This window comes from Heptranchias perlo, chromosome 2 (assembly GCF_035084215.1).
Source record: "Heptranchias perlo isolate sHepPer1 chromosome 2, sHepPer1.hap1, whole genome shotgun sequence".
Lineage (NCBI taxonomy): Eukaryota > Metazoa > Chordata > Chondrichthyes > Hexanchiformes > Hexanchidae > Heptranchias > Heptranchias perlo.
This window is the reverse complement of record NC_090326.1, coordinates 163,444,202-163,460,705: the sequence shown is the minus strand read 5'-3', so window position 1 is coordinate 163,460,705 and position 16,504 is coordinate 163,444,202. Positions and strand designations below refer to the sequence as shown.

At 45.3% G+C, this 16,504-nt stretch overlaps 1 protein-coding gene across 1 annotated transcript in view; it reads left to right on the top strand.

The window, feature by feature from the left end:
* The window catches only part of arhgap39 (Rho GTPase activating protein 39), a 541,093-nt gene that overhangs the window by 453,596 nt on the left and 70,993 nt on the right, over positions 1-16,504 (top strand). The window contains exon 6 of the mRNA XM_067968557.1: positions 11,696-11,769. Coding sequence (XP_067824658.1) covers positions 11,696-11,769 — 74 coding nt within the window. The remainder of the gene's footprint in view (positions 1-11,695; positions 11,770-16,504) is intronic.

The following is a 16,504-nucleotide window of genomic DNA, read 5'->3' as shown; positions in this document are numbered from 1 at the left end:
CAGGATTGAACTGGTTGTACTGTACGTGACTAAACTATAATTTATCATGAGATTTTAACAGGATAGCAGTGCGTGTTTAATGTTCTGCACTCTCTCTCTCTCACACAAACACGTTGGCCCCAATATTTACGGGGAGGGAGAGAGGGGGTGCGTGTTTGCAGCCGGGAAACCCGAGAATGCGGAGGTCCTGCTGAATTTAACGGCAGGACCTCATTAGCATTCTTTTACTCCATTAACCAGCCAGATTGAGAGGCTGGCCGGCTGCCGGGCGGGAAAGCCAACGGTAGTAGAAGGCCGCGGCCGGGGACTGTAGGGATCACGGAACAGAGAAGATTGGGGCATGATGGGGGGGCTCGGAGTGCGGCAGCGAAGAGGGAGGGCGAGATCGTGGGGAAAGAGGCAGATCACGGTGGGGTGGGGGTTTGAAGATCGCTTGAGCGGGTGGGGTGGGCGGGTCGGGAGGAGGGAGGCCAATCGCGGCAGACGATTTGCTTGAGGGGCCGGGGGAAGCACTCTTCCTCCTCCTGGCTCAAAAGGAAGTGCTGGAAAAGCAGTTACCTGCTGGATCCAGCATCTCCTGCCTCCCTTTAGCTGCCAGGTTTCCCGAGCCCTGGGAAATCCGGCCAGCCAGCGTTGAATTCAAAGGGCTCCCAAAACCTGAGGAACGCAGCCTCATTTAAATATTATAGTCACGGACCTGCCTCTCCAGAGCGGGTTACTCGGACACTCCCAAACCCGCCGTGGTCCAACCGAAAATAGGCGCGTTAGTATCGGGTTTCGTGTTTTTACCGATTTAACCCCCACCCTCCGACCCTCTCCTGCCGTCATGGTGGGGGGGGGGGGGGGGGGAGTTAAAATTTGTTCACTCGCACACACTTTAACCAGTAGTATTTCATTAACCGGTTACCAGAGTTTAAGTAACTTGGTGAAGCTCATAAGTAACATAGAACGGCACAGGATGGAGGAGAGAGGAAGAAAAATGGTCTTCTCCCCTTGTTCCCCCACCTTCACCCCCACTAGTTTTCTCCTCTCGAGGTACTAATTCACACTGCAGTAAACCTCCAAAGGCAATAGAATTCCTCCGACCTCATCGAATTGGGCATCCGTGTGGATCCTGAATAAAGATTGTTTGATGGGTAAGTAGGGAATCACAGAACAAACCTGATCCGTCTCTCACCTGCACGTCCCAGTAGAGGCCACTAAATATCACACAGGGCTTTTTTTGTTAACCCCCTTAACCCGGGAGTAATGAAGCCAATTGTAGTGACCTTACTGTATATCCCATGTGACTCAGTTGGTAAAGGCACTGTGTAGCTGAGCCACACACAACAGAAGATCCCACACTCAGTCTTGTCTGTGCTGAGTTAGCTGATTTCATCGAGGGTGGTGCTAAAAATAGGCCTTATAGAATCATACAGCGGAGAAGGAGGCCATTCGGCCCATCGTGCCTGTACTGGCTCTTTGACAGAGCTATCCAATTAGTCCCACTCACCTGCTTTTTCCCCATAGCCCTGCAAATATTTCCTCTTCAGGTAAATATCCAATTCCCTTTTGATAGTTACTGTTGAATTTACTTTTCAGGCAGTGCGTTCCAGATCATAACAGCTCGCTGCCTAAAAACATTTCTCCTCATCTGCCTTAGCTCCCCGGTTTAGGGAGGGGTAGAATCGGCCAGGGTTCCTGCTCCTAATCACTATCCAGCAATCTCTCCCGGCAGCGTGTAGACTTCAGATGGGGAGGATGTGGCTCTGCTGTGATTCCCGCATCATGGATATAGATCGGTGACATTCGCGATAAAGAATGGCCACACGGGCGAGGCATTGGAGGGTAAACAACAACCATGCAACCATACCCCCAACCTGGAGTTGATGCTTTCAGGAGTGGATAGAAAAAAAAAGTCTAATTGTCCCTCAGCTCTCTTGATACCCACACGGTAGATTCATCAAACTGTACTGCGGCAACCTGTTGGGTCTCTAGTTTAAACTGGGAGATCTCCAGTCTCACACCAGGTAAGTAGCGTAAAAAGAAGGACTTGCATTTATATAGCACCTTTCATGACGTTCCAAAGTGCTTTACAGCCAATGAAGTACTTTTTGAAGTGTAGTCACTGTTGTAATGTAGGAAACGCAGCAGCCAATTTGCACACAGCAAGATCCCACAAACAGTAATGAGATAATAACCAGTTCACCTGTTTTAGAGATGTTGGATGAGGGATCAATATTGGCCAGGACACCTCCCTTGCTCTTCAATGAAATAGTGCCATGGGAGAGCAGACAGGGCCTCGGTTTATAGTCTCATCTGAAAGACGGCACCTCCGACAGTGCAGCACTTCCTCAGTCCTGTCAGGAGTGTCGGTCTGGATTACATGCTCAAGTCTCTGGAGTGGGACTTGAACCCACAACCATCTGACTCAGAGGTGAGAGTGCTATCCACTGAGCCACAGCTGACACCAGTAAATAGAGAATAACTGAAGTGAACATTGCCAGTCCCCATCTGTTCCCCGGGTCCTGACCAAGAATTCAAATCTGCAATATCGGTCCTTGACCTAGGTGATTTTTGGATAATCCTTGGTGTAAGTAACTGTTTCCAAGTCAACATTTACACATTATAGCAAAACGTTTTTTTAGAGTACACTCTGATTATGCAACTGACCTTCACGTATTATGAACCACAATGCCAGATACCGTAGAACTGTTACACAAACAGAACATGCTGGAAACACACAGCAGGTCAGCCAACATCTGTAGAGAGAACAGGCAAAAGTTAACCTTTTGGGCTCGACCTTTCTTCAGAACTGAGACTTGAAAGATGAAGAAGCATTTTAATGGAGTCAGAGGAAAGGGCAAGACAACAAGTACAGAGAGGCAGTATCAGTGAAATGACCAGTAACCTGCTCAATAGAAGATTGCAAGATGGCCAAGATGATCTTTACATGAGACAATATAAAAGGAAGCATTAAAGAAGTTAAACAGAGAACGTGCGAACAGCTAAAGCTGTGAGAGGTAACCCAAGGAAGAGACAGGAGGTGGGAGAGGTTCAGAACACAAAAAGCCTGCAGATCAGGTTGTGTCCATTCACACCGTGAACAATTTGTATACACTGCACTCAGGTACTCTTTCACAGGTCAACGCCACTTTCTATCAAAGTATTTTCACACATCATGTCGTTCCACAAACACTGCAACAATGGGCCGGATCTTGCTGGAAGAATAGCGGCGTGTTAATGACACACACCGTTATTAATGTGCGAGTCGGCCAGCAAATTTAAGAGATACAGCGTGGATTGCGAATCTCCAGGACAACCTGGTCGATTTACGCCGCTCCGCCGTTTGCTTCACACAAACGGCATCTCATCCTTAGCCTCCCCGTTATTTTTACGAACTTGCTGGATTTGCACATTAATTGCCCATTAAGCTCACCACCAAAAGTTAAGTCTAGTAATTAACAGCGTAAGTACCTTTTTGACGTCGTGATAATTGTTAATGCTATAGGATGCCCACCTCTTGCACCAAGCCTTCTAGTGCATCATCAGAGAACCTTGGTGCACGCTCTCTCGCAGGCCTGGTACAAACTCAGATCAGCAGATTGGTGAGGTCTGGCGGACAGATTGGAGGATGTGAGATTTAGTGGTGCGCAACCTTTATTCAATGTTTTAAGATAACTCAACAGTTTGTAAAAATAAGGATGGGACCTGCATCTGTGTTCCACGTGTGCAATGTCCGATCTCCGTTCAGACTCCATGCAGACATGTATGGTATATTTTACAAATAAGAGGTGCAGGCTGCCTTTAAGTGGTGCGAGCCACTCACGCGATATTGGAGTCCCCCCTGCTGGTGAGAAGCCACTGAACAACGCAGCCAGGCCTAGCTGCTCGCAGGAGTCAGATAAATGACCAGGCAACAAGAATCTCACGTGCTACCTGCATCTCAACAACCGGGCACAGGTTAATCGCGCACCGCGACCCCCGCACCCAGATTCGGGGGTTATCAAATTTAACCCCCATAGTATCATCATAGTAGGTACAGCACAGGAGGAGGCCGTTCGGCCCATTGTGCCTGTGCCTGTGCCAGCTCTTCGAAAGAGCTATCCAATTAGTCCCACTCTTTCCCCAAAGCCCTGTAAATTTTTTTCCCTTCAAGTATTTATCTAATTCCCTTTTGAAAGTTACTATTGAATCTGCTTCTACTGCCCTTTCAGGCAGTGCATTCCAGATTATTACAATTTGCTGCGTAAAAAAATGTTTCCTCATGTCACCTCTGGCTCTTTTGCCGATCACCTTAAATCTGTGTCCTCTGGTTACCAACCCTTCTGCCACTGGAAACAGTTTCTCCTTATTTACTCTATCAAAACCGTTCATGATTTTGAACACCTCTATCAAATCTCCCCTTAAACTTCTCTGTTCTAAGGAGAACAACCCCAGCTTCTCCAGTCTCTCCACATAACAAATGTCCCCTTAATATCACAAACTACCTCCTTATGTGGCTCGGTGTCAAATTTTAGGAACATAGGAACAGGAGTAGGCCATTCAGCCCCTCGTGCCTGCTCCGCCATTTGATAAGATCATGGCTGATCTGTGATCTAACTCCATATACCTGCCTTTGGCCCATATCCCTTAATACCTTTGGTTGCCAAAAAGCTATCTATCTCAGATTGAAATTTAGCAATTGAGCTAGTATCAATTGCCGTTTGCGGAAGAGAGTTCCAAACTTCTACCACCCTTTGTGTGTAGAAATGTTTTCTAATCTCGCTCCTGAAAGGTCTGGCTCTAATTTTTAGACTGTGCCCCCTACTCCTAGAATCCCCAACGCTCCTGTGAAGCACCTTGGGACGTTTTACTATGTTAAATGTGCTATATAAATGCAAGTTGTTATTAATCATCCCCTTGTGTGCTAAAAGGATACCCAGGCGTTTGTGATTGAGCTGTAACAAAGAATAAATATTATCGTACTGGAGCATGCATCGTCATTGTGGAAATGGCCCAATCCTACACCAGTGACCGTTGTATAATTTGCTAGTAGCATAATACTTTTTGCATTGTGTAGAAGACCTGCACAGTTCTACTTTGCTATCCAAGTTCTTCCTCCCCCTGCCAGCCCCCCCCCTCCCCCCGCATAAACTGTTCCATCTAACTGTGGTGGGACTTTAAAGACTAGGCAGTTAAAGTATCAGTTAAAGAAAGATTCGCATTTATATAGAGTCCCCACCGTCCACGCTCATCCGGGGCAGCCACCTATATCGGGCAAATGGCGCTCACCATTTATCATTACCACAGGAGTCAGGGCGCCACTTATGATGTATTAAGCGCGCTGACTATATCTGGGGAGGAGGATGATGCGCAGGTAATGTACGAACTTGCTGGATTTGCACATTAATTGTCCATTAAGCTCACCACCGAAAGTTAAGTCTAGTAATTAACAGTGAGAGTACCTTTTTGACGTCGTGATAAAGTGCTTTAGACATATCCTGAAGACAAGCTCATCAAAATTCTAGACAATTTGTTTTACATAGAATTTACAGCTCAGAAACAGGCCATTCGGCCCAACTGGTCTGTGCCGGTGTTAATGCTCCACACGAGCTTCTTCCCACCTTTCTTCATCTAACCCTATCAACGCATCCTTCTATTCCTTTCTCCCTCATGTGTTTATCTAGATTCCCCTTAAATGCATCTACGGTATTCGCCACAACTACTCCTTGTGATAGCAAGTTCCACATTCTAAACACTCTCTGGGTAAAGAAGTTTCTCTTGAATTCCCTATTGGATTTATTAGTGACTATCTTATATTTATGGCCCCTAGTTCTGGTCTCCCCCGTAAGTGGGAACAGCTTCTCCACGTCTACCCTATCGAACCCCTTCATAGTTGTAAAGACCTCTATTAGATTGCCCCAGCCTGTTTGGTCTTTCCTGATAGTTGTAACCTCTCAATTCTGGCATCACCCTTGTAAATCTGTTTTGCATTTTCTCCTGTGCTTCTACATCCTTTTTATAATATGGAGAGATTAGAGAGGAAGAAAAGTTTCAACTATCCAATGTTAAGTTATATTCGGATGAGAGCAGATTAAACTTGCTATTTTATTTACCACATGAGGGAGCTGTGAGATTGTTGCGAGAGTACAACTTGAGCCGAGAGCACATAACGGAGTGAGGTGGGAACAGAGTGAGGGTACGCTCTTCTAAAACAGGAATTTGGTGAGAGTGGAAATTAGGCACAAAAGCAACAATAACTTGCATTTATATAGCACCTTTAACGTAGAAAAAAGTCTCAATGTGCTTCATCAGACAAAAATAGATGCCGTCAAAGTAGGAAATATTAGAAGAGGTGCCTAAAAGGTTGGTCGAAGAGGTAGGTTTTAAGGAGGGTTGTGAAGGGGGCGGTTTAGGGAGGGAATTCCAGGGCATAGGGCCTAGATGGCTGAAGGCACTGCTGCCAATGATGGGGTGAAGGAAGTGGGGGATGCACAAGAAGTGCAGAGGGGGAGAGGTGCCAAGTAGACTAGCTGCTATTAAATGTAAGTATGTAATATAAACTTCAAAGTAGAACAAACTAACTAGCTAAATCTAAAAATTGCAGCACAGCAAGCGACAGTGATGTGTCATTCCAGCAAGATGTGGGAATTTTGAGCACCAGGTGTTGGCTCGGGCAAGTGTCACCAACTCACAAGGAGAAGATGGAGATGGTTCGACCCATCAAAACAGACAGTCGTGCTTGACAGACCTCGTAGGATTCTTTGAGGAGCTAACAGACATGGTAGATGGGGGAAATGCAGTGGATGTAGCATACATGGACTTTGACAAGGAACCACAAGGGAGATCACTAGAGAAGATTAAGGAGTATGGAGGATAGCAAACTGGATTAAAAATTGGCTACAAGAGGGAAAACAGAGTAGGAGCTAAGGGCAGTTTCTCAGAGGGGTTGAAAATGCACATTGGTGTCCAACAGGGTTCAGTTCTGGGGCCACTGTGTTTATCAATGATTTGGATATAGCCTAGAGGGAGTAGTGTCACAATTTGCAGATGATACCAAAATAGGAGGTGCAATTAATTCTTTAGAAAACTAAAGGAAGATCCAAAAAGATATTGATAAGAAGGGGGGATGGACTAAAAAGTGACAGATGGAATTCAATGTCAGTAAGTGTGAGGTAATGCACTTTGGTAAAATAAAATAACAGCAGTAATTATACTCTGAATGGAAGCAGGCTTGGTGCTGTGGAAGAGCAGAGGGATTTGGGGTTATAGGTTCACAGGATATTAAAGGCAGCCTCGGGTTGATAATGCTATTTTTAAAAAAAACAAATGGAGTTCTAGGGTTTATCACAAAGTAAGGATATAAAAGCCAAGAGGTAATGAGCCTATATAAAACCTTAAAGTGCAGTGCCCAGAACTGGACACAGTACTGCAGTTGTACCAAAACCAGTGTTTTATAAAGGTTCATCATGACTTCTATACTTTTGTACTCTATGCCTCTATTTATAAAGCCGGTAAAGTGACCCAATGGGTGGTATCAAGTGTTGCCGTTCATGGTGAAACTCATGAAAGGGCCCTCTCACAAAAAACAGTCAAGGATCGGCAAGACATGGCAGTAGTGGTGAGAATAATAACATTTAATGTGACTTTAACAAAAACCAAATATAATTGAAAAACATGACCATCCATCAGACACCCTTTTGCATACCCTTCGTGCTCACAAAACCTTAGCCTTGAAGCTCAACGGAGGCTACTCTTCTCTCCATCGCAGACATTCCCACACTTACCTGCGACACTATCTCAGACACTTGCTCACGTCCATGTGACAGTATCTCAGAGATTCCCTCCCATATCTGTGCCACCATTCCACTCACGCAGGAGTTGGATTCCTCCATCCTCTGCGCTATTGTGGAGACTGCACGTGGCACCTGTTCCAGTATCTCGCAAATGTGCTGCTGTCCCTCGATCATTCTCCTTTTAAAGGATGGCCCTCGGGATTCAGCATCTGCGTCCAGCTGAGCAGAGCCTGATGAGGAGTGCTCCCACCAATGCGGACTCTCCACAGCTGCCCCTGCCACCAGTATCTGCTCGCGTGCTCACTTGTGTGTGGTGACTCACCAGGTGCCAACCCAACTAACTGACTACTAGGACCCACCGAGGTGTGAGTATCTGCGCTGGTGGATGGCTCGCTATGATGTGACGGTGCACCTCACCCTCTGCCATCACTGCGGTCGCTGAAGGGCCTGTAAGAGAACAGAAGACAATATTAAACATCATCACAGATATGTCATGTTGCGATGAGCATACTGAGGTGCTGAAGATGGCAAAGCATTGTTAACATCAATTCATATTGTGTGTGCTGAATGTTAAAGTTGTGTCACCGGCCGTTTGTCGGGTGCCAGTCTTGCCGTCCCTGACGGACAGGCACTCAAGGGTGCGGCTGATCTCCAGAGCCTCCTGCTCCACGTCTGTGAGGACCACTACTTGTGGCCCCCCTCCAGTCCTCGCCCTCTCACGTGCATTTTACGCTCTCATCTCCTAGAAGGGGAGAAAATACAGACATGTGAGTGAGTGATGGTGAAGTGGCCAACCGATGAATGCATTGCTTTGGGTGAGGCTGACTATGAAAGAGATGCATCAGAGGGTGAATATGAGACAGACCCATCACATTGGATGAGGATTGGGGTGAGTGGTAGTGGTTGGGTGACTAATGGGGAGGTGAGGACGTGCTGAGGCAGTGCAGTTAAGTTGAGGATGAGCCTTAAGTGGGTGTGAGGAGTGATGTGATAGAGTAATGTTGGCAGTGCAGAATGAGTTGGGGGGTGGGGGCGATGATGTGGAACACAGAATGTAGAAGAATCAATAAGTGTACTCACTTTTGCTGACCTAGTTAAGTCATTGAAACGCTTCCTGCACTGGATCCAGGTGTGGGAGATGTTACTGCTGCTGGTGACCTCCTCTGCCACCTCGAGTCAGGCTTTCTTGATAGCAGAGGCACGGCACTTCCTCCCGTCCGCGGGGTAAAACACTTCCCTCCTCCTCCTTACCCCGTCTAGTAGCTGCAGCAGTGAGGTGTGGAGCCTTGGAGCAGCCTTGCTCCTGTGCTGCTCCATTGTGGTTTCTGGGTCTTTGCTCCAGCAAAAGCCTTTGGAGCATTGGCCCTTTAAATAGAGCTCCTCCAGCTGACAGTCTGTGATGCTGTTGTGCAGTCCGGCCGCTGCTCAGCTTTCGGACAGCAAACCTGGAAGCCGCGTTAAGTGGCACCAATTCAATTGCGATCGCGTGCGAAACGGACATAATTATTAGTCGGGTTACCCATGCGCCCATTCACACACCCCCCACTGCCATCCCGCCTCCATTCTAAAACCGGGGCCATGATATCAGTACATGACATCCATGTGTAGAACAGAACTTAACTGAGTGCATTATGAAGGTGCAATGGGGTGTGTTACTGTAACATGGTGTAAAATAAAATTCAGTATTACTACAGTATCGTTTCAATGTAGTGTAACGGTGGACGTGAGAAATGTTTTTGTACCATGTCCACTTGAATTGTGGAAAGTTGACCCCAGCAGTACAATCCTACAATCTTGGATTGTATTTGGTGAGAGTATTTTCACCAACATAACGTTGGGGTGCAGTACTCTTACTCGCACTTATATCATTGGAACAAATTCAGACGATGAATAAAGAGTATCATGAAATATTAACAAGACATTAGCTTAATGCAATTTTCCTTTATAAAAATTAAGAAAATAAAATTTAAAAAGACTTGTATAGTCACCGTTGTTCTGTAGGCAACTGAAGGCTAATTGCACAGAACAAGATAACCACAAGTATTAGCAAAATGAATGAGTAGTTAATTGGATTTCTGGGCATATTAGTTGAAGGAGGAATGTTGGCCAGGACATTGGAAAACTCCCTGCTCGACTTCAAGTAGTGGCATTGATTCCGTCTGAACAAGAGACAGGACCTATACCATAGTGGTACCGATGTACTGACAACATCAAGTATAAACCATGTGATGCAGTAGAGGGAGCCGTGCTCTCTATTTGAAAGTGCAGTTACTATCATTGCATTGGATGATAATTGCTCTTGCTGCGTTTGTTTGCTTAAATTACTTGTTTAAGAACAGTGGGACAGTGCAGTGGTACAGCAGCAGATTAAGGCTCCATATATTGTACTGATATTCATGACTGTTCACAGTGCGAGTTGTCGGTCCAAATCATTGTGAAGCAAGGCTTCCCAACAGGGAGCGAGGGAAAGAAAGGACGAACTTGCATTTACGTAACGCCTTTCACGACCTCAGGATATCCCAAAGCACTTTACAGCTAATGAAGTACTTGTTGAAGCGTAGTCACTGTTGTAATGTAGGAAACGCGGCAGCCAATTTGCACACAGCAATGTGATATCGACCAGATCTGTGTTAGTGGTATTGGTTGAGGGATAAATATTGGCCAGGACACCAGGGAGAACTCCACTCTTCTTTTATGTCCACCCGAGAGGGCAGACGGGGCCTCGGTTTAATGTCTCATCCGAAATAGATGAACATCTAATTGAGACTCACTCGGCCAGTATCACCTCAGAGCAGCATTAGTTCAAGTTTTGAAGCAGGCCACTTCCTGCTTTCCTAGTTAGGCATAATCGTGATTGAAAGAGGAAAGAATATGAAACAAGGGTAGTGCCTTACCTGAGGCAAGGTGTTGTGAGTCCAGGTAGGAGTCCGTCTGATGGGTCTTTATTTCACACAGTGGGGAAAAGAAATAACTTGTATTAATATAGCCCCTATCATATCCCCTGGATATCCCAAAGTGTTTCACAACAACGTACTATTTTGTAATGCTGTAGACAAATGTGGCAGCCAATTTGATAAATTACCTGGTTTTTTTATGTTGGTTGAGAGGAATGTTGGACAGGACATGGAAATTTTGCTGTTTCTCTTGAAATAATACCATGGAGGGCCTCAATTTAACAGCTCATCTAAAGGTCAGCACCTCCATCAATCCAGTGCTCCCTCGGTACTACATTGAAGTGTCAGCCTAGATTATGCAGATCAAGTCCTGGTGGGGGCGTCCTGAACTTACAACTTTCTGGCTCTTCCTACCAGGAGGTGGAAGTTTGGAGCTTAGAAGGGATAAGAGATGAAAGTTCAGAAGAACATGACTGCAGTGTCAATGAGATTAGTAAGGTTGTAATAGAGAGAGAGCGAGAGATTGCCTATCAAATGTCAAGCTTTCTGGAGCTGGGGAAGCACCAGGCATCCTTCCTGCTGGTTCATTTGACTCTCACCAAATTCCTCCTTAGCCCAGTAGTTGTAGGGAGCCAGGAAGCCCATGGAGGATCCCACTAACCTCTGAAAGTTTCTCTCTAACCCCACATCGCCCGGTGTCAGAGGAGCCCTGCCCAGGGCGACCAAGAGTGACTCTAACCCCCTTGAGCACCTAATGCCTCAGCAGTGTACTGAAATACATCAGACCCCAATGTATGTACTACTCAATAAAAGGAATTGAGACATCCTTTTGACTAGCTCAGCAGTGCACTTTTTGGTTTGACCCTTACGGAGAATCTCTTTTCGATGCTAAATCAACTAGAAGTTGCACTGAAAACAGTGATGTTTAGCAAAAAGAAAAGTGTACATGTGTACACGCGCACCTTCCCCTCCCCCTCCCCCCCCCCCCCCCGTTAAACCTGATGTACATCCCATGTCTAATGGTTTTCTGTTCCTCTTTGGTAGGTGTTGCTATCAGCACGTATGCTAAGTACTGCTACCGTAAGCTGCAGAAATCGGCTCTGACTGGAGCGAAGAAGGTAACTGTGCTTTCTCTTTCTCTTTTACAGTATTAATTGTGTTGATGGGTTAACATGCATACGGAACTTTGTTAGTTCATTTGTACTTGCCTTCACTAGCCAAAAAAGCTAAAGAGCAAAGCTCCCAATGTTTTGTGAGGACGATGCTGTGGGAGGGAGGAGAGGGGAGACTAGAACACTGAGTGTTGATATGTGTTGATTGCTGAGCCAGGATTGATATCCAGGATAAGAGGGTGATCGGTTCAATAACAATTGGATCAAAGGATCCTGCTGTGTGTAGAAGCTGAATTACCATCAGTGTAGATTGTCAGTAACACAAGGGTGTTGGCTGGGAGGAGTTACTGAGCCTAATGAGCCACATTCACCCGACGAAGGAGGAAGCCTCCGAAAGCTTGTGATTTTCAAATAAAATTGTTGGACTATAACTTGGTGTTGTAAGATTGTTTACATTTGTCAACCCCAGTCCATCACCGGCATCTCCACATCATGAGCCTAATGGAGCAAGGGAACTGGTTTAACATCAGTGGAGATAATCAGTAGCACAAAGTACTGGCTGGAGAGCGAAAATGAGCGTGATTATATGTGGGGCCTGGATTAATGTTTAATAGAGATACATTTACTAAATTGGAGTGCTTCGGTGTTGTAGTGATTTCATCTTTGTATGTTAATTCAGGTCCTGTGAGAAAGTGCCTTTTCTCTGCTCACTACTCTCCTGACTGATGGTTCAGGTGAGATCGGAAATTGCAGCAGTGTGGCTGGGTTGAGGCAATGACGTGTTGAACCCATAACCCAGATCTTCATGATGCAACGTGCTGGTGTTACAATGCTCCAGTATTCTCTCCTCCTGAACGTGTTGACTCCTGCTGTGGGGCGGTTCTGGAGTGCTGGAGCCATTCCAGGATCTTGCCAAAGTGGCCATTCTGCACACGTAAGCCTAGACCATGTGACTGCGGGGGATATCGCAGCCAAGCCTGCTCCTGTCCTCACTAGTGTCTACCCACACATTAGCCCCAACTTTAGCCTAACCCACCCGGTGGGAATGGAACAGAACGGATTGGGGTCAAGCGCCCGTTTTACACCCTGTCAGGGCTAAAAAGATAAAATTATGAGGACAGGTTGCATAGACTAGGCTTGTATTCCCTCAAGTCTAGAAGATTGAGGGGTGATCTAATTGAGGTGTTTAAGATGATTAAAGGATTTGATAGGGTAGATAGAGAGAAACTATTTCCTCTGGTGGGGAGAGTCCAAGGGGGCATAACCTTAAAATTAGAGCCAGGCCGTTCAGGGGTGATGTCAGGAAGCACTTCTTCACACAAAGGGGAGTGGAAATCTGGAACTCTCTCCCCCAAAAAGCTGTTGAGGCTGGGGGTCAATTGAAAATGTCAAAACTGAGATTGATAAGATTTTTGTTAGGTAAGGGTATTAAGGGTTACGGAACCAAGGCAGGTAGATGGAGTTAAGATACAGATTAGCCATGATCTTAATTGAATGAATGTAAGGACTTGCACAACACCAGGTTATAGTTATAGGTTAGACTATAACCTGGTGTTGTGCAAGTCCTTACATTTGTCCACCCCAGTCCATCACCGGCATCTCCACATCTTAATTGAATGGCGGAACAGGCTTGAGGGGCTGAATGGCCTCCTCCTGTTCCTGTGTTCCGAGATTTTACTTTCTATTGAAGTCCGTTCCCTTCCTGACGGGTTGTGTTAAAATTACCCCAATACACTTTCCAATGGGGTGGGGAAGGAGTCGCTGATCAGGACCAAGATTCTGGCTAATTGTAGCACTCCTATCATCACCTCAGTTCAGTACACGTGGGGCATCGAACCCCAGGGCCTGCTGGTCTGTATGGCTCAGTTACACTGAACTGCCTTCACCAACTAACTAAGCCTCTGTGGAGGCAATTTTTTCTTTAAAAAAAAATGTAATCTGAACTGACTACAAATTTGGAACAAATGTGAGCTTGCAGCTCCAGAGGATTCCAGCTTGCAGTTGAAATCAATGTAAGGTTACCATCTCCAAGAGCAGATGTTAATCCTGCCATCCTTCATTCCACCTTTTGACTGCTAATTTGTCTCACATCAAACAAGAGAAAATGATTGAAAACCCTTCTCTTCACGGCCTGGGAGTTTCCTTTAATCTGCATCCGTTAGGGTGCACTTTAATGAAGAGCAAATGTCTCTTTCAACAGAAATGTTTTATTGAACGTGGGAATGCGCTCTGTACTGCTAGTGTGTAATTGGCTTATCAAAGCAGAAGTAGAAATTGAATTAGACACAACTTTGCATAGTCAGTCTCGACCCGATTTAAGAGTGTATAGACAGACAGCTACACAGGAGTGCAGCTACCAACTTTCTCCATGACCTTAAAGCAGTTAAGAAAATTATATAACTGCCTTTCACGCCCTCAGGATGGCGCAAAGTGCTTTACATGCAATGGATTACTTTTATCATGCAGTTACTGTTATGTAGGTAAATATGGTAGCAATTTGCCCTCGGCAAGGTCCCACAAATGGCAAAATGAATGAAATGACCAGATAATCTCTTTCTGGTGGTATTGGTTGAGGGAAGGATATTGGCCAGGATATCAGGAGAATCATAGAACTCCCTGCTCTTCGAATATTAACATGGTATCTTTTATAATTACCTGAGAGGTGAGAGTAGCTATCTACAGGATGTATATATCTACAGGATGTACTGCAGCAACTCTCCAAGGTTACTTTACCAGCACCTCCCAGTCTTGCAACCTCTACTACCAAAACAAGAGCAGCAATGTCATGGGAACATCCCCTTAGGTCACACACCATCCTGACTTGGACATATACCAATGTTCCTTCATCGTGGCTGGGTGAAAATCTTGACATTCCCTACCAAACAGCATTGAGGGAGCACCATCTGCACAAGGACTACTGTGGTTCAAGGAGAGGGCCCACCACCACCACCAGCTCAGGGCAATTAGTGATGGGTCATCAATACAGCCTTGCCAGGGATACGTCTCTAAGAAAAATTTTTTTAAAACTAAGCTGGCAGATTGGAATTTGGAATCGTATCTCATTAGAAAGACGGCCTTTACAATAGTGCAGCACTCCCTCAGTACTGCACTGAAGTGTCACCCATGGTGGAGCTTGAACTGGAGGCAGGAGTGCGAGCACTGAACCAAGGAACTCCTCAAAGACCACTTAGAGCACTCTCCCGATGTCTCAATTGCAAAAGGCAGTGTGCAAATGAGCCAATAAGACCAGAAATGTTACAATTAAGCATCAGCACTTCCAGATGGGGAAAAAAATCAGTGCCGTTTCTGACTGCTGATTGCAGCAAGGATTATTGGAAAGCAAAATGCATTTGTGTGAACATCAAGTGAGGAGAGGAGCAGGTTCAGCTGTGATTTTTCCCTTCAACCCCCTCCCTCTCTCTCTCTCTCTCTCATACACACACACACACACACACACACACACACACAGCCGGCACTTACTGGTACTAGAGGGTGTTAAACACCTGTGAAACTGCACCCTAGTGAGGAATCAGTGCTGTGAAGCACTTTGGGACAACCTGAGAATGTAAAGAGTGCTATATTAGTGCAAAGTCACTTATTCTTACAACAGGAGGGTGAAAAAATAGGCAAAAACAATTCGAATTTAGGGTCAATATAACAGTGTACTTGTAAATATATGGATTGCATCTTTAAATACAATGGCTGTTGTTTAAGGGATCCTAAATCAAGAGTGGCTCGTGGATTTAAATTGCTTATGGGTGCATCAATGTAATTCTTGAATGAGTTAATGGTTTATCTATTGTAAACACTTGAAAACCTGTTTATCGAGTCATTCGAGCAGGCACAAATGTTTTCCCGTCGATTGTTTTGTGTGAATCCAATCAAGCTCCACTTCTGTACATTTATATGTTGGAATTGTTGATTGTGGCTTTGTGTTATGAATCGTATTGTCATTGTCATTGGGAACCTTGTCTTAAAAAGCATTGAGCGCTGAACATTAGGACATCGAAAAACATTGCTGACAATTTCTTTTGTCTGAAGGCTCATTCTCTGCTCCCTCTGAGGGAGACTAATCGTTTACATTGTGTTGCGCCAATACCAAAAGTCGTACAAGAGGAGAAAGCCACTGAATTTGGTTTTCCAGGAACCAAGAACTTTGGGTTTTTTTTAGAACAGACAGGGCAATTAGACTTCTTCAGTAGCTCATCAAGGGTAATTGACTCACAATGGACTTTCCTCTATCTGTATAATTATGCTTATATTGTACTGTTGGTATTCGCCAAACCTTTGGTGCTTCGTGTTTCTATTTAGCTGCAGGTATATTTATTGCTTTAGCTTGTAAATCTGATACATAATTAATGTCATTCCAAAGGGGATTGATGGCATGAAAATCTGCATAATCCAGTATTAATACATAGAATTTACAGCACGTGAACAGGCCATTCGGCCCGACTGGTCTATGTCGGTGTTTATGCTCCACGCGAGCCTCCTCCCACCCCTCTTCTAACCCTATCAGCATATCCTTCTATTCCTTTCTCCTTCATGTACTTACCTATCGCACCCTTAAATGCATCCGGCATGGACTCGATGGGCCGAATGGCCTCTTTCCATGCGGTATAGGAATGCACTGCCCGAAAGGATGGTGGAAGCAGATTCAATAGGGAACTGGATAAATACTTGAAGGGAAAAAATTTACAGGACAATGGGGATAGAATGGGTGAGTGAGACTAATTGGATACCT